The 22,826-nt window shown below is 55.3% G+C and overlaps 7 protein-coding genes across 7 annotated transcripts; 5 read left to right on the forward strand and 2 right to left on the reverse strand.

Moving 5' to 3' along the window:
* Positions 1–1,860: 1,860 nt before the first annotated feature.
* Positions 1,861–2,954, reverse strand: F5144DRAFT_402844 (uncharacterized protein). The gene is made up of 3 exons (XM_066784856.1): positions 2,442–2,954; positions 2,178–2,357; positions 1,861–2,125 (listed from the first exon to the last, which is right to left on the reverse strand). Exons 1-3 carry the CDS (start codon positions 2,712–2,714, stop codon positions 2,060–2,062), a joined length of 519 nt encoding a protein of 172 aa, XP_066638344.1. The 5' UTR covers positions 2,715–2,954; the 3' UTR covers positions 1,861–2,059.
* A 917-nt stretch (positions 2,955–3,871) lies between these two features.
* Positions 3,872–4,713, forward strand: F5144DRAFT_587533 (uncharacterized protein). The gene has a single exon (XM_066789847.1). It carries the CDS (start codon positions 4,072–4,074, stop codon positions 4,660–4,662), a length of 591 nt encoding a protein of 196 aa, XP_066638345.1. The 5' UTR covers positions 3,872–4,071; the 3' UTR covers positions 4,663–4,713.
* F5144DRAFT_402864 (uncharacterized protein) lies at positions 4,697–5,136 on the reverse strand. The gene has a single exon (XM_066784858.1). It carries the CDS (start codon positions 4,958–4,960, stop codon positions 4,730–4,732), a length of 231 nt encoding a protein of 76 aa, XP_066638346.1. The 5' UTR covers positions 4,961–5,136; the 3' UTR covers positions 4,697–4,729.
* A 3,717-nt stretch (positions 5,137–8,853) lies between these two features.
* On the forward strand, positions 8,854–11,148 carry F5144DRAFT_402908 (P-loop containing nucleoside triphosphate hydrolase protein). The gene is made up of 6 exons (XM_066784859.1): positions 8,854–9,079; positions 9,148–9,233; positions 9,330–9,635; positions 9,772–9,982; positions 10,049–10,237; positions 10,307–11,148. The coding sequence occupies exons 1-6, from the start codon at positions 8,981–8,983 to the stop codon at positions 11,123–11,125; spliced, it is 1,710 nt and encodes a 569-aa protein (XP_066638347.1). The 5' UTR covers positions 8,854–8,980; the 3' UTR covers positions 11,126–11,148.
* Positions 11,149–11,836: 688 nt separating this feature from the next.
* Positions 11,837–17,699, forward strand: F5144DRAFT_616347 (uncharacterized protein). Its single transcript, XM_066791834.1, has 11 exons — positions 11,837–12,054; positions 12,132–12,688; positions 12,792–13,437; positions 13,523–13,826; positions 13,932–14,331; positions 14,437–14,669; positions 14,706–14,905; positions 15,200–15,307; positions 15,390–15,812; positions 15,909–16,543; positions 16,715–17,699. The coding sequence occupies exons 1-11, from the start codon at positions 11,966–11,968 to the stop codon at positions 17,275–17,277; spliced, it is 4,158 nt and encodes a 1,385-aa protein (XP_066638348.1). The 5' UTR covers positions 11,837–11,965; the 3' UTR covers positions 17,278–17,699.
* Positions 17,700–18,510: 811 nt separating this feature from the next.
* F5144DRAFT_661515 (uncharacterized protein) lies at positions 18,511–20,359 on the forward strand (the record flags this gene model as incomplete). Its single annotated transcript, XM_066793299.1, has 2 exons — positions 18,511–19,578; positions 19,778–20,359. The coding sequence occupies 2 exons, from the start codon at positions 18,511–18,513 to the stop codon at positions 19,895–19,897; spliced, it is 1,188 nt and encodes a 395-aa protein (XP_066638349.1). The 3' UTR covers positions 19,898–20,359.
* Positions 20,360–20,385: 26 nt separating this feature from the next.
* F5144DRAFT_542253 (Sorbosone dehydrogenase-domain-containing protein) lies at positions 20,386–21,853 on the forward strand (the record flags this gene model as incomplete). The annotated part of the gene is made up of 2 exons (XM_066787187.1): positions 20,386–20,474; positions 20,530–21,853. The coding sequence occupies exons 1-2, from the start codon at positions 20,422–20,424 to the stop codon at positions 21,851–21,853; spliced, it is 1,377 nt and encodes a 458-aa protein (XP_066638350.1). The 5' UTR covers positions 20,386–20,421.
* Between the last annotated feature and the right edge of the window lie 973 nt (positions 21,854–22,826).

Consider the following 22,826-nt stretch of genomic DNA (forward strand, 5'->3'; position numbering starts at 1 on the left):
CCAATGCAATAGAACCATCATCTTTTTTTTCTTTCCTTTGGAGTTCCATTGCCAGAATTGAACCCCATCGCTTTTCCGCCTGGTATAAGAAGTCGCCTTCCTAATTATCCGTATGCGACGAAATGCTACGACGAAAGTGCCTCATACCTACCTATCAAAAATATCTCGCATCGGCTTCTCGACGACGAGAAACAATCGGGTGACTAGTTATTGGGTTATGTCGGGCGGGCTCGGGGGTTGCCACTTGATCAGCCCGCTATCACCTCTCCGGGGCTGTGTTTACCTGGCCGAGCCTTGGTGCCTTTGATGGCTTTTGAATCTCCGTCGGTTGTTGTTGCACGGCAGTGCCCGCCCGGAAATACCGGCTTCTGTCTCGTGGCACTCAGTAAGTTCCCCGCTGACTTTCCTAGTCCGGAAAACAATGACATGATGCAAGCCACAGAGCGAAACAACATCGCCCGTTGAGATTCCTCGGCTTACCACCCGGTTCAATGATGATGATACCCACGCAGGTAGGCATGGACGCATGTGTTATCCAATGCAACACGCCAGCAAACAGCCCGACACTCGCGACTGCAATGCCACAACGCGGCACGCTTGATCCGACTCTCAAACTTTTCCTTGATGGCAAGGTAGTTTCGAACCCAACCGTCTCGAGAATCCGTATGACGTCGATCGCTCCACGATGGATCGGCAAACAACCCAGCACAAAAAGGCACATGGAGGTCACGTCTCTCCACCGAAACATTCCAGAATCCTTCTTCATAAGAGACGGTGGCTGTGTCCGACCCAGACGCCAGACAATGTGAAGGGGCCAAGTGATAGGCGAGGCACTGCAAGGCTAACCCCGAGGCAGTCTGTAGAGTTATCGAGATGAGCTTTGGGCTTTCGACGGGCTTTTCGACGGGCCTAGACCCCAGCTTGCCCAGCAAGCGAATCCTTCCCTATCTGCCCATGGCCCGGCATTTACGTAGTATAGCATTATGTAAATGGACGTAGACAGCCCCTCTGATTTGACAGAGCCCTCGGCTTTGTGGTTCCATCTCCCGGCCCCCAATGTTCCCCATGCTGGACAGTATTCATGCCCGACATGCGTTCTGCAAGTAACCCAAAAAACCTGGGCTACGGAAGATGCCCGCCGTCATTCCAGATGAGAAGCATTCACACGCCAGAGTGTACATCCATTTTCTTCTAGCTATCCCCTTCTGTGGCTTGCCCAGCCCTTCCCCTCCTCCCTTCTGACTAGAGCTCAGGGATTAGGGGGTCCCCCAATGTGATGCGGCGCCAGGAACGCGTTGTCTTAGTCGAAAATGTGTCAGGGAGTGCTGCTGTTGACGGGATCGTCACGACGTAGACCTGGCCATCAGGGCGTGGCGTGAGGGAAGAGTGGTCCCGTAAGTTGGGATCCGCCCCTATGTCTAGCACGATGGAGAGTGCTGTTCGGCCGGCGTTGCTCCTTTTGTCCAGCCATACCTTGGGCTTTGTGCTAATAAGTGACGGGAGCACCTTCCACTGAAGCTCACATGCCCAATGAAGCTCTGTCCTGCCGTGTGCGTTTTGCTAGGGAACATTATGAGCAGGGAAACAGTGAATCAGAAAACATGTCACGTTTTCCCAGTCCTTGGACATACCGATCACGTAGGTGGGAAGCCGGCTCTGGACCCGGACAAGCCGCTGCTTCACACCATGGTGCGCGTATCGTTCAAGAAGGCCGAGTGTCCTGGTCAGCCACCATCGCCTTGGATGGGCATCTCGTGATAATTTCGTCCTCGACTTCATCCCAACCAAGCGAGGCAACCCTGTACAAGTACGAGCTAGGGTATTCGGTCGAGGCAGGAACAGTAGAATTCTCTGTGACAGTACGAATCGTAAACGAGACCAATTTGGTTGGCTATCATATATTTGGTATTGGAGATATCTTGGAAATACTCTGTAAGAAAAACACCATGGGTACTCGAGTGGCCTACCATCCCAGCATCGGTTCTCCAAGCTGGCACTGGCCTCACCGTACACCTGCCCACGGATGTCAACAACACCCTTGGGCACTCAACCCCTGAAACTAATCCGTCGCATTTGTTGGCAGTTTATAGCAGCCATCCGTGGGAAACTTCTCCCCTTGGTCCCACTAGAAACACGTCAGTACCTACTCAGCCACGCCGTACTCCGATCTCACTTACATGCTCATGAACACACCCTCCCACCCAGCGCCATCTGTCCACAGTCGAGTACCGGGCGTACGACATGTTCGTGCTGGCATCAAAACACCAGCTGGTGCCCTGCTCGGTTCCGATCTTGCGCCCACTGCAAAAAAGGGGCCAGATGGCCTGCGGGCCGCTTGCGTATCCGGGGTTGTGTTGCTTGATATCCCCCCTGTCTCAGTCTTGCATCATGCCAACCACTACCTACCCAACACCGAACCCAAAAGACCACAAAAGGCTTACCAGATAGACATCATCAATAAGCGAGAACATGGTCCTCGGATCGCCATCCACCACAAAGGCACGGTAGAACTGGTACGCGCGGCGCGCCGTCTCCTCCACCGTGATCGACGGGTCGGGCGTGCACAGCTGGGGCGGCTTCTGGAGGCTGCACAGGTTTTCTCGCGCGTACAGGGGCTGGAACTGGGGCACCGAGGCGGCGTCGCCGGCCGGGGCGGCCAAGCTGCCGATGGGCGCCAGGAGGGCGGCGGCTGTCAGTGCGGGGAGGAGGTGCATTTTTGGGAAGAGAGACTTATTTGTTGGTGTAGAGTCTTTTGTGTGATAGGGAGGCAAAAGGAGATGGATATGGGATGGGGATATACATATGCCCGAAATGCGGGTGCGTCATGGTCGTGTTTCTTCAGGGGCACGCACCGTTCCATCCGGAGCTTGTCGGGTAAATACTCAAGACCAAGACGCCCCGATCACCAGACAATCTGGGTTTAAATCTCCGAGTAATCTATATGGTTATGTGAGTCCCAGATTTGAGTGCCGTTTCGTGCGGGGTTCATTGTTCTTCTTCGACAGGTGGTGAGTCTCGTAGGGACGACGGGCGGGTGATCAACAGCCACCGTGCCAAGTTCTCTCGGCGTTTGTATATATAAATAATGCACCTACTCCGCGCTCTAGTTGCACCTGGTTTCTTTACAATGGATGCGGGGCTTGCCAGGTGCGAGGGTTGTGTGGTCCATCCGTTTCGACCGGGTGTCTGGACTTGGCCATATCAGCAAACTCTTGCGTTGCAGCCGGCACTTCCGTGCATCGCATACAGTGCATTTCCTGGAGCGTGCGCTTTTCCTTCCGTGCCTGTTCTGCTTATAGAGCTAAGACAAAAGGGAGGTGTTACACGGGACCATGTGCGGACGATAGATGCTCACACAGAACCTAGGATCCATTTTAGTACCTAGACTCCAGAGGTAATATCCTTCCATCCTTACCACACCCGCCCACCTAGCACCCATCAACCCCAAACAAAACAAAACAAAAACGCTCAATCCCCCTTCCAGCCCCTATTCACCACCCCCCCCTGCGCCCCACCCCCACCCCCATCTTCAGCAGCCACCCAACCCCCAACCCTCTACCCCCCCAAACCCAAACCCGACGCCGGCCTCCTCTCCTCCAGCTCCACCTCCACCACCATCACCACGTCCTCACTACTGCTACCCTTGAGCGAGTTCCCCCCGACCATGCGATGCTCGTCGCTGTTCCTGCCCGCCCGCGGCCCCAGCCCCAGCCCCAGCCCCAGCCCGGAGATGCTAGCAGTAGCCGGCTGGCGCCGCGACAGGGAGTGGCGCCAGAAACGTAGGCTCGCGGAACGTGATCCGGGGGGGCGGGTGTGGCTGTTGTTGTTGTTGTTGTTGTTGTTGCGGTTGGGGTGGTGGTTTGGTGATGTGGTGGTGGGGGGGTTGTTATTGCTATTGTTGTTGTTGGTGGTGTTGTTAGCGGTGGCGGCGGCGGCGGCGGTGGTGGTGGTGGTGGTGGTGCCAAAGAGGCGCGGGAAGAGGCGGGTCAGGGGGTGCTTGAGGATGGGAAGGCAGGCGCTGATGATGCCGAGGTTGGCTTCGAGGAGGGTCCATACGACGCGGTCGACGAAATGGTAGGTTGGGTCTTGCCAGTGCTCGGGCGTGTTGTGCACGGATGTGGTGCGCAGGATGGCGGCGATCGTGACGCTGGTGGAGGAGGGAGGTCAGCGTCTTTCTGCTGTCTGTTGGCATCTTTTCTTTTGCAGTCGGGGGAAGGAAATAGGGACACCTACAAGGCGGCCATGACAAAGACTCCGCAGAGCAGCAAACGATCGCGTAAACTCAGGTGTAGTTTCAGGATGGGCCAAACCGGCAGCACCAGCACCAAGACGTCGGTTGTGATGTTCAAGACAGCATACGCAATCCAGGACTTCTCCGAGTCGATGCAAGTTGCGCCCGAGTCCCGCATCCATGCCCCTTGGATTGGGGCACACTCAAAGATGGTGGCGGCGATGCTGCCGATGCTGTACCCGACGATGACGGACAAGAGAGTGAAGGCGGCAGAACGGAAATTCTTGGACACAAATATGCGCAGGCACAGTAAGATGACCGAGACCTTGTTGAGGCATACTGTCACCTTGTACGGCGTGAGGGCGATGAAGTACCACTTCAGGGCACCCTCTAACTCTGCCCGGCTAAGATCGGCCTTGTGCATGCCATAGCCGTGGATGACGGCCAGCTGGATTGCTATGGACAGGACGATGGAGGAAGCCTCGAGTGGACGGCGTGTTAGCAAACCGCGTGATGGATTCCATGGGACATGTCGGGCTGAAAGGAGCTTACCAGGGAGACGACAATAGTGGCATCATCCCATCCAAGGGTCCGCCTTACCAGCCTTGTGACTAACCTTGCAATCACAAATAGGCCGGCAACCAGGATGGTGACCAGCGAGGTGATGTACAGCTTCCAGCCTTGATCTTCGGACCCACCGCTGGAGAAGCCGGCTCCACGGTCACGCATCCTAGGCTATGGGAATGCTGGCTACCCCTTCGTGCCCTGGGGCTTCCAGGCCTGAGAAAGGTACACGACCGGCAAAGTCAGTTAAGGTCGAGCGTGCATCTCCGGGGCCATGGGATGGGGTTCGACGTCACTGAAAAGAGGACAGGGGCAGTCTCGGCAGTGAACGAGGTGAAAAAAGTGAAGTCCCAGAAAGAAGGATTGATCAAGGATCTGTGCTAATTATTCGTACTAGGGTATCATTCCTTCCCTCGACTTCGTAAGCTGATCTCGGGAGGATGCTTGTTCGCGGCACGGCCAAGGTGGCTTGCTTGGGTGCCCCTGGGCCGAATGGCCCCCAAAGACCCCCATGTGAACCCCTGCATCTTTTGATGTTTTGACAATGGGTCGGCAAATGGCAAAGTGATATCCTCATAATGGCAATTGGGTGTTATTTCCGGTTCGAGTGTGTTCAGGTTTTGCATTATACATGGTGTCTGGACGAGAGTATCCAACAGCCAGGCTCGCCAGGGTTACCATTGAAAACCATGGAAGTGGTGGTGCGGGGAATGGGGCGAGGGGCATCAGCGGCAGATGGCAGATGCATCCATGCGGCCCGAGGTCCGGAAATGTCATGCATGGCATGGGTTAGAAAACCTCACAGCCAATTGCAGCTTCTGTTGGTGGCGGAATGAGGAAGGAGGAAGTGGAGTGTTTCTGGCCGCCGGCTTGGCCCCCTGTCGCTGTCGGCCTGGGTTGTACGTGAAGAACGCTGCATCGGATAGGTATACGATTGAAGCCAAAACCAGGACTTGGATTCCGGCATTCCTTCAGGTCTGTGGCGCCGTACGAATAGGTACCTTACTCAACACTCAAAGATCAGGGGCGTACTGACGGATGTGCTTATATAATACAGTACCTATTTGATACAGTTGCTGGTATTTTATCACACAGTAGCCCTTTTCGCCACCCTTCCACCCCACCCTACTACTACTCTCCCGCACACTTCTACTTTGCCACACACATTGCAACACAACCCATCGATTATCTCAGTGCTCGACTAAAATTCATCAAGCATGCGTTACGAATCAAATTCAGTCCTCCGACTCCCTAATTTTTGATTTCGAGTCCGTTTGACTCCCAACTCGCGCTTCCCGATTGTCAAAGCCCATCGAATCAACAGATGCTCCTCCCACACCACGCGTATCCCCTACGCCCATCCCATCGACACCTCAAAGCTGCCGCCATCAGGACGGCCCCGCAACAAACTCCAAGACCCATTGTGCCGTCCAGATACCCAAAGCGAGCAGCGAAGCACCGCTGCAATAGCGCAACCGATTCGAATCGATGTCCGGTTGCGCACGTTACCCCGCTGAGACCGGGCACATCCACCGGCTCACAAACCGTGGCCGGTGACCGCAGGCATCCTCTTTTCTCCCGCCAACCAGCCAAAATACAGACAGACTTCCACCATCATCATCAGTTTTTGTTGCCCGTTTCCAAACAAACTCACAACCGACCGTGGTCACACGTTCCGCGTAACCTGGCCCCGACAACCCTGTGCCGACATTCCGCAAGTGCATGGTGTCGGGTCGAATGAATCCGTCACATGGGGGAGTCCTTTCGCCACCAAGTGGATCTGTTCTGCTGTCGCGTGCCAATGCCGCAATTATCTTCCATGGAAAAAGCACGAGGAGCAAGCCCTCTTGGCCGATGATGGCCGGCCGTTCACGTGTTTGTGGACTGTGTCCTTCCAGTGAAGAGGCAAGCCGCCTAGGCTGCGTGTCAGGTCCGGGGGACAAGTGACAGCCCGATGACTGACATTGGGGAAAACGCTCCTCATGGAACAGCTTTTTTCCATCATCGCCCGGGAGCTGAGGAAGCCGTCGCGAGTCATAGCCGGTGACGAAACACAGCTCTTCGTATCCGGTCGAGCCCGTTGGGTTCCTGGTATCGATAGCTGCTGAGGCTGCATGCGGGATCTGGGGGTTAGAAAAAAGATGTCAGCCGAATGGCTGACACTGTGGGTTGCCCCTCATATATGTCTGCTTCTCCTCATTGCCCTAGGGCTGAGAATAACGAACTTGTGGTAATCATCGGGGGTCCCCACCTATTGCTCAGCCTGTGATGAAGAAGCTCGTATTATCCGGCCAAGCCCACCGGGCTGCTGGTATCGACGGCTGCTGAGGCTATATGCGGGAACTGGGGGTGCGGGAACTGGGGGTTAGACAAAAGATGTCAGCCGAATGGCTGACATTGTGGGTTGCCCCTCATATATGTCTGCTTCTCCTCATTGCCCTAGGGCTGAGAATAACGAACTTGTGGTAATCATCGGGGGTCCCCACCTTTTAAGGCCTGTGATGAAAAAGCTTTTCGTGTCCGGCCAAGCCCACCGGGCTGCTAGTGTTGATGGCTGCTGAGGCCGCATGTGGGATCTGGGGGAAGGGCATGTTGGTGCTTGGTGATGCGCAGGCGGCAAGCCTGGGCGTGCCGGGAACCGAATGGGTATCGAAAGCGAGGGGTGATGGTGAGGTTTGATGGCCGACGCTGGTGGCAATAAAAGACGCTTAGATGGCGTGTGGATCATGGATGAGGAAGAGAGGCGTGGGAATCAGAAGGGATTGAGTGATGGATTGGAGACTGGGTCAAGATAGGCATGGATTAAATACACTTTTGATGAAGATGTGCCTTTACAAGGCATGAACGACGCAATCTACCTATTTAATGAGGAAGGCTCATCATGTTCGGGAGCTCAATGGCGGAAGGGGTGAAGTGTTTTCATCCATCAAAGTGATGGATAATAAAAGGCAGCTACAAATGGTGTGACCAGTCACTGAGTATGCGAAAGCCGTGCTGACAATCTCCTTGTCTGTGTTGCAAGTTAGGCCAGGTACCGACTGTGCCTCGCATATCTCGGTGGGCTAGAAGGAGGAAGGTACTTGGGCGGCCCAAACAATTGGAAAGTTGCCCCGAAGTCCAAATCTAGGAGAGAACAAGTATGTCGGTCGCAGTGGACCCGGACCTGAACACACGCACGCAAAGCACGGCGTATCGTTACTGCTTCCAGTCTGCACTTCGGATTCACGATCAACCTAACCCCGGGGGGAGTCCAAGGTACCTACCGAAGAAAGCCGAAAGAAGAAACCCTCAGAGCTCATGAGACTTTGTAGATAGATCCTCCTGTCGAGCGTAATAGAGGCTAGACTATTGAGCAATACCATCTAACGCATTCTAGGCGAATGGTCTAACACTCCTCATACAGAAAGGCTGTAGCACAAGTACATAGCTTTATCTATGTGATGTATGGAGAACCTAGCAAACTACCTACCTTAGATGTAAGCTCCAGATTCTGATTACAGTTGAGTGCCGGGCGAGCCCCAGACAGGTTTAGGCTCAACCGTGATCGGTGTTGTTGCAACGGGGGTGGAGTCGGCTGGGGGGTTGGCCGGGACAGGTTCTTAGCTCATGCCAGCTGAGCCATCAAGGTTCTCTACACTCTAGGTACAAACCAAGAAGTGTTGGAAATGTGGGAATCCGGTTACCACACCTTTGCCAAAGTCATCGTGCGTTCGTTGCCCCTCCTGACTCAGGCTGGTTTAGGATTCCTAGTGAGGAATCGCTGGTGAGGGCAAGCAATTATACGTGTAGTTGAACTTGGAAGTACTGGATTGGCAAGAACTCAAGCGGGTGGAAAATAAAGGTGCAAGTCTAGCATCTCGGGACGGCTGAGATATCCGGAATATCCATGTGGGATACCGATAGGAGAAGCAGAGCCAATGGAAGATGTGGTGTTGCAAAGCACCCTGGGCCGACCTCGCCTGTTCCAACATGATGACAGGGATGCTGATCGGCCTTTATGTAGGACATCCCCTCCTCAAGCACCTTGACGGCTAGACCCCGACGTGGCAGAAAATACTGGCCAAGGTGTGACCAAGTATAAAGATTCCAGAAACCTCAAGAACCATGCTTGGCTTCTTCCCCTCGACTATATGGCTCGCGAGCAGACTTTGAATCTCTGGTATACCCCGTGATAACGCACATATCATGGCGGTTGGAATGTCTAAGAGAAACGGCTCCCAGCCAAAAGGGACGGTCCAGGTACCAGCCAAGGCTCTTCCAGTCACTCTTCTTTCTGGCTTCCTTGTATGTCACGTCGTTCCCGCTGTCACATACTTGCTGGAAGTCTCTAATGTGGGATGCCAACTCCATAGGGGAGTGGTAAGACGACACTTCTCCAGCACATTCTGAAGAGTGAACATGGTCTCCGGATTGCCGTCGTCGTCAACGACATCGGAGCGTACGCACCAACCCACCCTCTTCCCCCCACCTCTCCAATCACCAACAACCTCATCGACCCGGCCCCAAGTCTCTAACACACAATTGCCCTCCATAGCATCAACGTCGACGCCTCGCTGATCAAGCAGACCCACCGCGTGACCCAGACGCAGGCAAAGGTCATCGCGCTGCAGAACGGCTGCATCTGCTGCACGCTCCGCGGCGACCTCCTCGAGGAGCTGCTGCGCCTCGCCGAGCTCGAGCAGTTCGACTACGTCGTCGTCGAGAGCAGCGGCATCAGCGAGCCCGAGCAGGTCGCCGAGACCTTTGACAAGCGCCTGGCGGAGCAGATGGCTGCGCTGGCGGGTGGAGACATGGAGGTGGGGGGGTTGGATGGGGAGATGGTGAGGGTTTTGGAGCGGCTGTGAGTACATACATGTACTTGATTGGGGGGAGTGGGTGGTGTCTGAGGTTGTCAGCTAGCCCGACCCCCCTGTCCTGACTTGATGGATGCGTGCGGCCAGTCCTTTTGGATGAACAAGTGCTGATTGGATTTATAGCAAGGCCGCTGGCGGGTTGGAGAAGTTTGCCCGGTTGGATACCACCGTCACGGTGATCGACGCCTTCACGATATATAACGACTTTGAGACGGACGACATGCTCTCTTCCCGTCGCGATGACGTTCAGCCGGAAGACGAGCGGACTGTGTCGGATCTGATGGTGGACCAGATTGAGTTCGCTGACGTGATTGTTCTCAACAAGATGGATTTGGTAGGTGGTCAAGTATTTGAGGTGTGGGTGATAGCATGAAAATGCCATGTTGCTTACAGAGGGTAGGTCGATGACGAGACGCGAGCTCGTATCAGGGACTTGATTGGCAAGTTGAATCACCGAGCCAAGATTCTCGAAGCCAGCTACGGAAGAATCGAGATTTGGGAGATCTTAAACACAGGCATCTTCAGCCTAGAAAGGGCACAGACTGGATACGGGTGGCTCCAGGATCTTCACGCCATGACGCTGAGACAGGTACGAGGGGCACTGCGTTCCGATATCACTCACGTCCAGACTGGCAATATATGCTTATGCAATCACTAGGTCAATGACAAGAAAGTCATCACCCCCAAGCCGGAAACCGAGGAATACAACATCCGCAACTTTGTCTACACACGCACCAGACCGTTCCACCCCCAGCGCCTATTCAAGCTCCTCCACGACAAATTCATTTTGCAGCTGGAGGCCCCCGACGACTCCGACTCCGACGACTCAAACGAAGGCAACTCAGCCTCAGACTCGGACCCCAACGCGGATATGGAAGACGAAGACCAAGACGAAGACGAAGAAGAAGAAGAAGACGAAGACGCCGCCACCACCAACGAGCTCCACCCACCACCCAACGCCGCCATCCTCCGCCACAAGCGGGCACACCCGCTCTTCCGCCGCCTCTTCCGGTCCAAAGGCGAGTTCCTGCTCGCGACGCGGCCGCAGCGCGCGGGCGAGTGGTCGCAGGCGGGGGCCATGCTGACGCTGGCGGGCGGGCGGCCGTGGTTCTGCACGCTGCCGCGGGAGCATTACGTGACGGGGGACGCCGAGGTGGACCGGCTGGTGGCGTTTGACGTGGCCCGTGGCGGGGAGTGGGGGGACCGCAGGCAGGAGATTGTGTTTATTGGGGAGGGGCTGGATGGGCTGAATGGGCAGGGGCTGGCGGCGGTGTTGGATGCGTGTTTGTTGACGGACGGGGAGTGGGAGGCGTGGGAGGGGGTCATGAGGGAGGCGGGGTTGGGTGAAGAAGGGAGGGTGGAGAGGTTGCGGGCCTTGTTTGAGGATGGGTGGCCGGATTGGAGCGAGGATGGGGCTCATGAGCATGAGCATGATCATGGTGATGGGGACGGTCATGAAGGGCATGGCTGTGAATGATGATGGCTTCCATAGTACCTACCTTGTGCCTAGGGAGCAGAAACATCGATTCTACCGCTCTTAAATCGACACCGCAGATTTCCCTGTTTCTTCTTCGGAACTGAGCAATTGCCTGATGTGAGTGGGGGTCACTGTCTGGACGGGCATGCAACGCAGCCCAGCCCAGAATCCCAACATGCAGCAGCTTCGCGATCAAGACCCCGAGCTTGCTTGGGCGTAACCAGGGCTCCGAGCCTCCAGGCTACAGGCTACAACCAATGATCAAGTTTTTATTATTGTCCCACTCACAACTGGTGCCTCTGGCGGGGCAGCTGCATGGGCACAGCCGGCGGCTCATTCCCAGCATTTCAAGTGGCCGGGCTGGGTTGGTGGGTGTGTTTGGGAACGGTCGTCGGGCACCAGCGCACCTGAAGTATTACAAGACCCGGTTCTGTGATTTGGAGATGGTTATGCCTCCAGTAGGAACGTCGCCGAATGCTTGGGAAGGTGCTGGTTGTTTCCACGGTTGTCCGAATGTGTGATGGTTGGGGGGGGGGGGGGGTTCAATCTTGTGAAGTTGTGTCAAGCACAGTGGGAGCGAGAGTGGGCTGGCCTGACTTGGGCAGTATCCAGTCACGGATGGCCGTCTTATGCGAGATTGCTTTTCATAGGATGGGGCCGCTCGAGAGATGGGTACCTAGGTACCTTGGGTAAGGTAGGTAGGTATATACAATTTCCTTTGGGTCGGCCATTCCCCGAACTTCCCGTCATCCCCCACGTTTTGTTTTACACCTTTTGCATCAACCACCATCCAGCCGTAAACCTACATGTACATGGATTAAGATCAAATTAAGATTCAACATGAGCGATAAGATCCGTGCTTTTTTTGGCAAGAAGGGCCTGGGCGCTGCCTCCCCGTCTCAACGAGCCGATTCTCCTGGACCCCCAAGGTCTGTTCTCCCCTATATTCTGTTGGCGCGCATATATTAAGCTTCGGATAACATGAGCATATCAACTAACGGCTTAGAAATGAATGTTCAACCCCCGGTAAGTTTCACCGGGGCTCGACACACCCCAGTGTTCCAAGTATTAGCGAGGCGCCGCCTCAGCCGCCGCCCAAAGATGACCGCAAACCCGTTACGATATCTCCGCTGCCTTCACCATTGGAGATTAATCCGAGTACGGCATCAACGACACCAGATGTTTCCAGAGCTGATGCAGCAGACGCCCGGCCCGACAAGGTCACTCCTCTACTTCCCTCATCCACTACGTCTGGACCTCGGAACGACCCCTTGAAAGCTGCACCGCCTCCGAGCACGCCCCCCAAGCCGCAGTGCCCATTCTGCGAGGCTTCCTCTGCCCAGCAGATTTGGTCTTGTTCTTCCCCAAGATGCGACGGACTGTTGTTTTGTGACTTTCACTGGAGCGAACATTTGTTGCACAAGAAAAGGGCAGCTACCGGCCTTGGTCCACATTGCAAGATTGACGGCAAACTGAGTGCTAGACTTATGCAAGCCCTAGAGCCGCCAAAAGTGGAGGATTTGGAAGGTATCCATCAAGTTAACGAGATGGCGGCATGGTTTGGTATCACTGCCCACCCCATGTTTCATTCGAATCATTTCCCGAATCTGTGGTTGGACATCAAGGCAGTAGTAGTGATCAATACTAATTTAAGATAATATCTTAGGCGTCGAGCGGTTCGGTGGAACCGGAACACCACCGGTTCTTAGAGACTATGGTCGCATCGCCGATTTGATGAACTATCACGCTCCAAATCTTGCACCCCAAGAGCGCGACCACCGAACCCCGAGCTTAGTCTCCTTCGTCGGCGGAACGGGGGCCGGAAAGAGCACTGTGATCAAGATTTTGATCGTCCTCGCCCAGGCCCTGGATGCCTACGACCAGTCACCTGTGATGGGTAGGGCCGAATCGACCGTGTCCACGTCTGAGGATGTGCATTTGTACCAGGATCCGGAGACGGCCAAGGGCGCGTCACCTATTCTTTTTGCAGACTGCGAGGGACTTGGGGGCAGCGAGCCCCAAGCCGCCAAACTCAGGAGCTTGCGGTGGCGAAGTTGGCATCAATGGAAAGAAGGCCTCCAGGGAGCCGGCCCGGGCGGAACGACCCCAACGGCTTCCCCCCCTACGGCCCCGGAGCCCAGACGGGTCGTGTTGGAACGCCCAATCGGATGGGACAAGGCTGATGGAGGGGAAAATGGAGATGGAGGCGGAGGGCTATGGTCGCGTGGAGATTTCGTCAGGGACCTTTATCCCAGGCTACTTTACACCTTCTCCGACGTTGTTGTCTACGTCCTCGGCGCTTCGGATCACAAGTGGGTTTCCCATTTCTCTCAGATCGTTGCAGCATGCCACCGGCACCCGCTTTCACCGTCCGTGCTAACGCCAGGCCCTGAAAAGGACAATGCAGCAAGCCATGGCCCACCTCATATCATGGGCGGATGTTGCAGTCCGGACATCGTCTAATCAGCCTGTCCTTCCAAATGCCATTGTTGTCCTGAATTCCTCGGACCAGGATATCCCCCCCGATCTCTGGGATGTCTCTAAAAGCACAGAGAAAGTCTTTGAGGATTTCAATGAAATCAACTATGAGGACGACGCCGATGAATTTGTCAAGTTCGCTAAGGCCTGGCTCGAGTCTGGCAACGGCACTCGCATCACGACTATCAAGGATCTTGCTTTGCGTTACTACAGCTCCGTTCAAGTATGTGGCAAAGCATCTCCCTAACTCCCTTTCTCAGACATACAAATATATAGAGGTACCTAGGTATGTATCTGACTGGTCTCACATACTAACTAATAAATCTAGATCATACGACTGCCGAATAAGGCACAACCCGCTCGCATGCTGACACAGGCCGCCCAACTTCGCTCTTGCATATCGGATGCCTCGCTGAGGGCTCGGAACGCAAGATTGCAGTCCAGGATGCTCCTTGATGTCGAGCAGCTGCAGGGGTATTTCCACGACGCGCTCTCCCACTTTGCCAGAACCCTCAAAGAACCCTTCGACTTCGTCCAAGCTTCCTTCCGTCATTCGCCCATTCCGGCCGACTTCAGTGGAAACGTTCTCAGACTGGCCCTCAATGTCACTGACCCTACAGGGGTGCCCCGTCGGCTACTCTCCCAGAGACTTGAGTCTGGGCTCTTCGAAGTGAGCTATGCAGTGGCCTCGTCCATCTTGCTTAATTCGACTCGCCACGGCAACATGGGTATGTACTTAACATGTACCCGCCTAATAGTATGCGCAGAGTTTGAAGCTCTCCGCATGGAATGAAAATTACATGTGCACCCACTTACATACAATTCCATCGCAGGGAACGCTGCCGCGCTATTCTCACAATATTCTGGGCCTTTGCAAAAAGCTATCGAGAGATATGGTGACAAGTACTGGCCTTGCGAATTCGAGTCACGGACAGGTCACCGCTGCGTGAACCTTAGGTCCGGGCATGCCAAGGGCCACCAAAGCCGCGATGGCTGGATCCTGAGCCCTGGTTCTTACACGTGCAGTGCTGACTGGGATGCCTTGCAGGCCAAGTTCCTGGGCTGTGTGAGCCATTTGCTAACGCAGCTCGTTGTGCTCCAGGCGTCTGAGACGCAGTGGCGCACACCGACCGAGCCCAAAGCAAGCCGGCAAGAGCATTTATCGAACAACCAGAAAGCGGCCGCCCGTATCCACAGGGAAAGGATCCTCCCCAACTTCATCGCAAGAGTAAAGCAGTTACCGCATGGGGACAAGCAAACCGAAGAAACCGTGTGCCCTCTCAGGAGCCAAAAGTCGTGTCTGTATTGCTTGGCAGGAATGGCCGAATACCCTCTGCCCTGCGGTCATATCCTATGCAGGGCTTGCGTCAAGGAATCCGGCAAATGGGCACCTTTAAGTCGTGTTGAAGTAGAGATAACGCAGTGCCCGATAGGATGCCAAATTCAAGAGGACGGTCAAACACCTTGGTTGGTTCATCTTAAGCCAAGGTCAACTGGGGCTCGAGTCATGTCCCTAGATGGGTAAGAACCTACCTCCCTCTCCCCTTGGCCACCTTGCACTCAATGCAAGCGAGATGTGCTAACAACTCCGATAAGTGGCGGTATCCGAGGGATAGCAGAACTCGAAGTCCTCCTCCACATCGAAGAAGCTCTGGGCGGAAGAATACCAATCCAGTCGTTTTTCGATCTCATTGTTGGAACAAGGTTGGTAACTTGTACTTCCAGTTGTTACACCAATTCAGTTTTGGGAGCCCCTATTCGGCAGCGTCTGACCTGCCATCAATAGCACAGGTGGCCTCGTTGCACTCGGGCTCACATCTATGAACTGGACGGTCAAAGAGTGCATCGAAAAGTTCGAAGTCCTCTGTGACGCCGCTTTCACCAAAAAGCGTTTCGCTGGCAGACACGGCGTCTTGGCCATCGTCGATGCTCTGATGTCCTCCAGATACAAGACCGGGCCCTTCGTGAACGCCCTCCAAAAGGCCTTCCCGAAGGACCTCTACCTTTTCAGCGATGCCAACCCGAGGACCAAGTCTCGTGTCTTCTCCACCCGAGTTGCGGTGACCACAACTGGAGATGGAAGTGCCCCCCGCACCCACCTTCTAGCAAACTACAACCACCCCGTGGTAAGGAGAGAGGGCACGGCCGCGGTGGATTACCATTTTCAAAGGCCAGATCGGCGTATGGAGGAGATCAAGGTTTGGCAGGCGTAAGTCTTTGGGATCCCCTAGCACCGCTACCCTCCTACGCACGCTAAGAGACAGGGACTGATACTAACGGGACACGGGTGGGTGATGGACGACAGAGCACGAGCGACCTCGGCGGCTCCTGGATACTTCAAGCCATTCCATCACAAGGAAACTTCAAACGTCTACTTTGACGGCGCTTTCTTTCACAACAATCCCGTCCAGATTGCAAACCAGGAAAGAGAGCTGCTATGGCCGAATTCGGACCAGCCCGATATTCTTTTGTCCCTCGGGGCAGGCAAAGCAGAAGAGCCAGAGAAGAAGGAAAATACCGCCCCCACCACTCCTCCCAAAGAACGAACCATCTTCGGTAACATACAGCGCAAGTTCAATCTTCTCCAAGCGAACCTGGACGCGAACTTGGACTGCGACCTCGCCTGGCAAAACTTCGAACGCTCGCAAGCCTCCAAGACTCGCCGACAACATGGACAGAAACCCGACAAGAGCAGTTGTTCCAATCTTATCCGCCTAAACCCCGAGGTCCCGGGCAGCATCCCAGAGCTAGATGAAAAGGACAAATTGACCGAGTTTCGCGGGCAAGTGAGGGACTGGGCAACGAAAAAGCCACAATCCGAGAAGATCGCCCAAGTTGCCCGACTGCTGATTGCGTCGTCGTTTTACTTTGAAACTAACACTCGGATCAGCTCCGGGGCGGACGCAGACTCTGTGAAAGAAATTCAAGGCAGGTACCCAAGTCCAACCCCCCCTCGCCCCCCCCCCTCCCCCTACCACTTACACCACTTGTGTTCAGTCCGTTTACCCATTTCTTTTTCTATATTTGCGCGGCTTATCTCCATAAGGCACTCGACCCTTTCCTGAAGAAACTCGGGCTAACTTACGCGTCACCCCTTACCACACACCTTAGGCCACGTTCTCTGCCAGATGCCACATCGCCGAGACATAACAGAGCTGGGCCTGCATCTCGAAACTCTCATAACCAAGCGCCAAACCTCGCTTTCCTTTGTGGTCTCCTCAACCGACGGCGACACCAACACCGAGACCGAGCAGACGTCGGAACCCTTTACTCTAGCGGATGTGCAGTCGATGATCCACATAACACAACAATCGCTCAGGGCATTCAAAAAGTACCTATCGTTCAAAGTCAAGTTGGGCTTACCAATGCGAATCTATCTACAGTTCACCCATGGCCCTTCGAGCAAAACCGAACTGTACTTGATCAGCAGCTTCCCTCGACTCCCCCGCCACCTTCGTCAGATGGCCCCCATGCGGGTTGCCAACTTGAACCTACCAGGGCTGGTCGACTTGGCCACCGAATCCAACAGCCCGGAACCCGCGACCGTTGAGCAGCTTGCCGTGGACTGGAGCGCACCGGATCTGGAGCGGTACCCTGACCCCAAGTTTCCTCCTACCGGGGAGACACTCGCGCCGTCGGGCGTCGGGGGGTTACGTCGGCCACGTACCCGTTGAAGGGTGTGTAGGGCTAGGAGATCGGTATCACGCACCGGCGAGGCATCACACACCACCAGCTATTCAGTGGAACGTCCGGGGCGAATGAGGGCCTCTACAGCTGAACCTCAGTTACCGAAGGTCACGGAAAGCCACACGACTATAACCGTGAGTGAGGTGGTTGTGGTGGTTTTAACTTTTCAGGTGGCGAAACACCATCACCGTTGAAAAGTATGGGGGCATACATTGGCAGGGACTGAGACTGGGGTTGGGGTAGTTGGATTGTTGATGTCGGGAGAATACAGAGTCCTGTGGGTTTGATTCGAGTCTATCTTCGAGGGAGGGGGACGATCGCCACCTATGTTTATCCTCAATAACATCAAGTTGTGAACTTGTGTCCCTTGTCACCCCGCTCTCATCCCCACTACCATTTTGTTATCATCCCATGTCGTAACATCTTCATCCGTCCCAATCCCGCTCTACATTGCTGCTTCACATAAACAAAGGCATCGACGTCATGATCTAACCTCTTCTTAGGAGGAGCGTTCATCCCTGCAGTCGGAGAGTCAGAGCTATCAAGCTTAAAACAGACAAAGAGGGTCGATGTGGGTATTGGCCATCAAGGTGTCCGGGTCAAATAGGGGGAGGTGATAGGATCTCGGATACCGGGATCACGGGCCGGCGGGGCCAGTGGGCGCAGGGATTCACAAGCAATCCATTCGTAGACTCCTAGAAGTCTGGTACCAATAGGCTATACCTGACAAATAGGTATTGTTATCGTAGGGTTGGGATCTAGGCCATAGGGCATGTATACTGGGTTGGAAGTTTTGCTACCCACGACACAGGTGCGAACAAGACAGACACTAGATGAAATTTTGCGATGACGTGACGGAAAATGTACCTGTAGGCTGTATTCCACTCCGTGCACCTTGCTGGACACGGTCATCAAGGTACGCGCACACATAAGCGTCTTTCTTAAGATCCTTTCCCGACATCTCATTCTCCAGTCATTGAGTCATTTTTATGCTCTTCATGCTCTTGCAATTCCCTCGTTCCCGTAATTTGAATTTCTACTCTCACGAGTTTGCTCCATGCTGGTTGCCCGGTTGCAGGTTATGCTATACTAAGAGTGCCGGAATACCGCGTGGACAGCCTCTCTCATCCTTATCCTTCCCCATCCTCATCCTCATTCTTCAATATACTCATCTACACCATCCCACTTGCAAGGGAAGCCGTGTCAAGTTGGCTCGGAAGATGGCTCTCATCAGCCATGACCTTACGGTGCGCATCGCCGAGCACGTCGACATGGATTCCATGGTTCCTCTCATGCTCAGCTCCAGAACCAACTACCAGCTCATCAGGGGCTACGAACGATCCATTGTGAAGGCCAAGCTTGCAAGAATGGCTCACGACCCCATACTGAACCCCCCTCTCGGGGCGCTTCTCTCATCATCAACCGTTCCGGGCAAGCCGGGTATGGGAGCCGCGGACCGCAGGGTCTTGGAACCCGGGAGCTTTGCTGTCACCGCCGAGCTAGAATTGCGAGATCGTCGAATTAACGGCCTTTTCAACCCCGAATCTACAACAAGTCTTTGCGGCGGCCGGCCGCTCACAGAAACCATCAGCCGGCTTCCCCTTTTCCAAAACCTCCCACCCAACCAAATGACACGCCTAATCGACGGCCTCAAAGACGCCTGCCACGTAGCCGACCGCATCGCCGACTGCGCCGCATCCGTGCATCTCGACCAGCAGCAGGACAAACCCACCACCACCACCCACCCCAAGGACAAGAACCACGTACCCGGCCAGCAACTCTCGGCCATCGACCACGAAACCCACCTCACCCGCCAGCAACACATCCGCTCGCTCCCGCCCATCCGCATCGCCTTCCTCACGCTCCTCGCGAGCCTGCTCGGCGCGGAATACGCCCAGCAGCTCCGACACGCTCCCCACCCGGACCCGTTCCAGTGGGAGCGCGTCACGGCGTTCAAGGAGGCCTTTCTCCGCCACGGAACCGTCCTCGTCGCCGCGCTGCTGGGTCCGTCTGGGAGGGGGACTGAGGGTGAGTGTGAGGGTGAGGCCGAGAGCAATACTGAAGCTGCCACGGCAGGTACATGCTTGTCCTCTTCAGCCCAGACCGGTGATGGCGGCGGCGGCGGTGGCGGTGGTGGGTTTGCGGCTTGCCAACCGGATGGGCCCCGCGCCAGGAGCGGGTCGGCGACGCGATACTACACATCGCAAGTCACGGCTGTGCTGATGGAACTGTTGGCGTATGAGGGGGTACACTGGGGCTTTTTGCGACCGGCTGGGGATGAGGGCGAGGTGAGGCCGGTTTTGGATGGCTTGCATATGACCATGTTGCAGGCGTTTCGAGTGGTTGAGGATGAGGAGGGGGAGGAAAAGAGTGAGGATGAGGAGGTAGACCAGCTTTTGGGAGATGCCGTGGGGGGAGATAACGAGGAGGATTCAAGTTGGTTGTTTAATATTGATGTGGTGGGTGGCGACGCCGGAAACGTTGAAGCTGGTCCATCACCATTACCGGAAGTCAAACCGGGCCCAACGGAGGCTCTGGTTCTCAAATGGATTGCGCAGCGCTGACCGGCCCCGACCCAAGGAAGCCGGCGACGATGGCCACCTTTAGAGTAGACTGTTATGTTGAATATACCTCCATGCGGTCGGCCTTGGCCGACACCAATCTCCACTGCAAGGGACCAATTTGGCTTTCCCCAACTTCATCTGTCGCTGTATGAGTGTGCATGAATGGGCATGACGCCATGACCTATCGGCCACGATACAATGGCCGATATGTACAGCCTGTTCCCGATTCTCACGTGGGAGGGTCGGCAGTTGCAAGGGCGAGGTAGATCCCAAACCGTATCGAGACAGGACAACAGGGTATGCTCTACTCAACTGGGATATCACGTACCCCAAGGGGCCAAGACGGCGGGGACGGATCGAGAACCCCCGTATGGTGCAAGAAGTATATTGATGCCCAGGAAATTCCACCACGCAGACCGGCCTTGGCTGCTTGGCGTCGGCAGTGGTCGAAACAGAGAAGTGATTGTGCCCGAATAAGGTGGGATGGATGCCATGCCGAACCTTTGCCAAGGGTTACTCTTTGCCGAACCTGTCGATTGATGGTAGACGTGTTACAGGGGACGGGGGATGATGACGAAAAGGGAAACATGTTTCCACCGTGCCAGCACCGGGGTCATAGGGTACGGATGCTCTGATTGACTTCTTATATATTCGGTCATTAACGGCGGGGAATAGCCTGAAAGTGGACCAGAGGTTGTTCGGACTCCCCCTTTTCTTTGGATTCATATACCGAAGTCCCTACCTAGACCTTGGACAAACGTCCATCATAAGAGCCCCTAGGCGATTTGAATCGATCAGCCGAGTAAACCCTCCGTCTCGATCGCCTAGAAACAAAAAAATACAGCGAGGAGCAACAAACCCGGCCGACAACACGATGCATCTCGGAATTTCCATCACCTACGCGCTGGCGTTGGTGACGGGTGCTTTGGGCGTCCCATCGCAACCCTTGGCCGCCCGCCAGCAGCCCTTTAAATCGACGCCCATCACCGACCACTCCGAGCCCTGGGCCTTCGCCTTCCTGCCCGACAACCGCATCCTCGTCACCGAGCGACGGGGCAACCTCCGTCTCGTCGACCCAGCCACCAAAGCCAAGGGCACGGTCAGCGGCGTGCCGGCGGTCGCCTACGGCGGGCAGGGCGGTCTGCACGACGTGGCCCTGCACCCGGACTACGCCAACAACAACATCATCTACCTCAGCTACGCCGAGAGCGGCTCGGGCGGGGCGGGCGGGGCGGTGGCGCGGGCCAAGCTGACGCTGGACTCCAACGGCGGCGGCGCGCTGTCCGGGCTCGAGGTCATCTGGCGGCATTCGCAGCGGGCGCAGGGCGGGCTCCAGTTCGCGTGCCGGCTGCTCTTCAGCCCGGAGGACGGCGCGCTGTGGATCTCATCGGGCGAGATCAACCAGATGACCCCCGCGCAGTCCATGACGGCCAACCTGGGTAAGATGATCAAGCTGTACGACAACGGCACCGCCTTCGCGGGCAACCCCTTCGCCAGCCAGGGCGCCGTGCAGGCCCAGATTTGGTCCCTGGGCCACCGCAACCCGCTGGGCATCGACTGGGACGCCAAGGGCCGGTTGTGGGAGGTCGAGATGGGTCCCATGGGCGGCGACGAGCTGAACCTGATCGAGCGCGGCGCCAACTACGGCTGGCCGCTGGTGTCGCAGGGCCGGCACTACGACGGCCGCACCATCCCGGCGCACAGCACCCGGCCGGACTTTGCCGCGCCCAAGGCGTTTTGGGTGCCCGTCATTTCCCCCGGTGGTCTGATTATCTACAAGGGTGATTTGTTTGCCGGCTGGAAGGGCAATGCTGTCATCAGCGGGCTCAGCTCGCAGTCGATTGTGCGTGTGACCATCGCTGCGGACGACACGGCCAAGGAGACGCAGCGCATCTCGATGGGCAAGCGCATGCGCGGCATTCGCGAGGACAAGGACGGCGCTATTTGGGTCATCGAGGATGGTCCTAGCGGCCGGCTGTTGAAGCTTACCCCGAACTAAGCCTTGGGTTGGCGAGAGAGTCGGGGGGTTGGGATACTTGATATTAGTTACCCAGTGAAGAGAGGGGAGAATTGTACCTTTCGAAAGCTCCCATGATCCATCTCATACCAGTACCTACCCTTATTACGAATGGGAATTTCTGGTAGAAGCTCTTCACTCCTCGGTTTCCGGCCATGCGAGCAGCGAATTTGATGGAAGCCGGACTTCACGTTGAGAGGTCAAATATAATATCATCTGAAGATGGTAGGTAGTATTCATGACTGTGAGATTAAGTGATTGCAATGAAATTACGACCAAGACCAAAGCGACAAAGGAAACAAAACCAGTACTGGCTCGAGAAACTCCACCGCCATCCCTCCTTAGACGTAGACATCAATGCCGACAGCCCGGGGTTCCGTTCGATTATTGTTTCGGCGACCCCGGGCGTGTTTCTGTTTGAAATTTGTCGCTATTACAAGCTTAGTATTAGAAGCATTGCCAAAATGAAACTGTTGAATCGTCAGAAAGCACGTACCCGGGGCGCGATGTCGTTTGGCCCGACTTCTTTTGAAGAGGTCCCAGAGGATGAAGACGGCGGAAGGGATATTGACCAAGACCCCGATAATGGAAATTATGGCTTCGGGAGATAGAGGCATTGTTGGTGATGACGGCGGCACGGCCTGCAAGGCCGCTGGGAAATAATTAAGTGGTACCTAATTATATGTCACTTGCTTGGAAGTCCAAGAACAGTTTGCGGCTTGCCTGGATCATGGATGGGAGATACATTTTTCGGGGGCATCTTTTATGTGATGCAGCATCGAACTAATACTTGGGTGGCCGCGAATTTTGGTTATGGGTCTTGAATTTCCACATCCGAAATGGTCGAAAGCAAGCATTACCTAGCCAATCATTGTTGGAGGTTCTGGCGAGGCAGGCACGCAGGCCATCCATATCTGGTGCAGATTTCCTTGCCAGAATTTGCGTCGCTGGGGCT

This window comes from Chaetomium tenue, assembly GCF_020726465.1.
Source record: "Chaetomium tenue strain MPI-SDFR-AT-0079 chromosome Unknown F5144scaffold_8, whole genome shotgun sequence".
In the NCBI taxonomy this organism is placed as follows: Eukaryota; Fungi; Ascomycota; class Sordariomycetes; order Sordariales; family Chaetomiaceae; genus Chaetomium; species Chaetomium tenue.

Coding starts and splice junctions, on each gene's coding strand:
- F5144DRAFT_402908 (XM_066784859.1), top strand. CDS start 8,981: ATGGCGGTTGGAATGTCTAAGAGAAACGGCTCCCAGCCAAAAGGGACG. Junction 9,234..9,329: donor GTCGTCAACGACATCGGAGC/GTACGCACCAAC, acceptor TGCCCTCCATAG/CATCAACGTCGACGCCTCGC. Junction 9,983..10,048: donor TTCTCAACAAGATGGATTTG/GTAGGTGGTCAA, acceptor TACAGAGGGTAG/GTCGATGACGAGACGCGAGC.
- F5144DRAFT_402864 (XM_066784858.1), bottom strand. CDS start 4,960: ATGCGTGACCGTGGAGCCGGCTTCTCCAGCGGTGGGTCCGAAGATCAA.
- F5144DRAFT_402844 (XM_066784856.1), bottom strand. CDS start 2,714: ATGCACCTCCTCCCCGCACTGACAGCCGCCGCCCTCCTGGCGCCCATC. Junction 2,358..2,441: donor TTATTGATGATGTCTATCTG/GTAAGCCTTTTG, acceptor GGGGATATCAAG/CAACACAACCCCGGATACGC. Junction 2,126..2,177: donor GAGGGTGTGTTCATGAGCAT/GTAAGTGAGATC, acceptor ACGTGTTTCTAG/TGGGACCAAGGGGAGAAGTT.
- F5144DRAFT_587533 (XM_066789847.1), top strand. CDS start 4,072: ATGGTAGGTTGGGTCTTGCCAGTGCTCGGGCGTGTTGTGCACGGATGT.
- F5144DRAFT_616347 (XM_066791834.1), top strand. CDS start 11,966: ATGAGCGATAAGATCCGTGCTTTTTTTGGCAAGAAGGGCCTGGGCGCT. Junction 12,689..12,791: donor CGAGATGGCGGCATGGTTTG/GTATCACTGCCC, acceptor ATAATATCTTAG/GCGTCGAGCGGTTCGGTGGA. Junction 13,827..13,931: donor GTTACTACAGCTCCGTTCAA/GTATGTGGCAAA, acceptor TAATAAATCTAG/ATCATACGACTGCCGAATAA.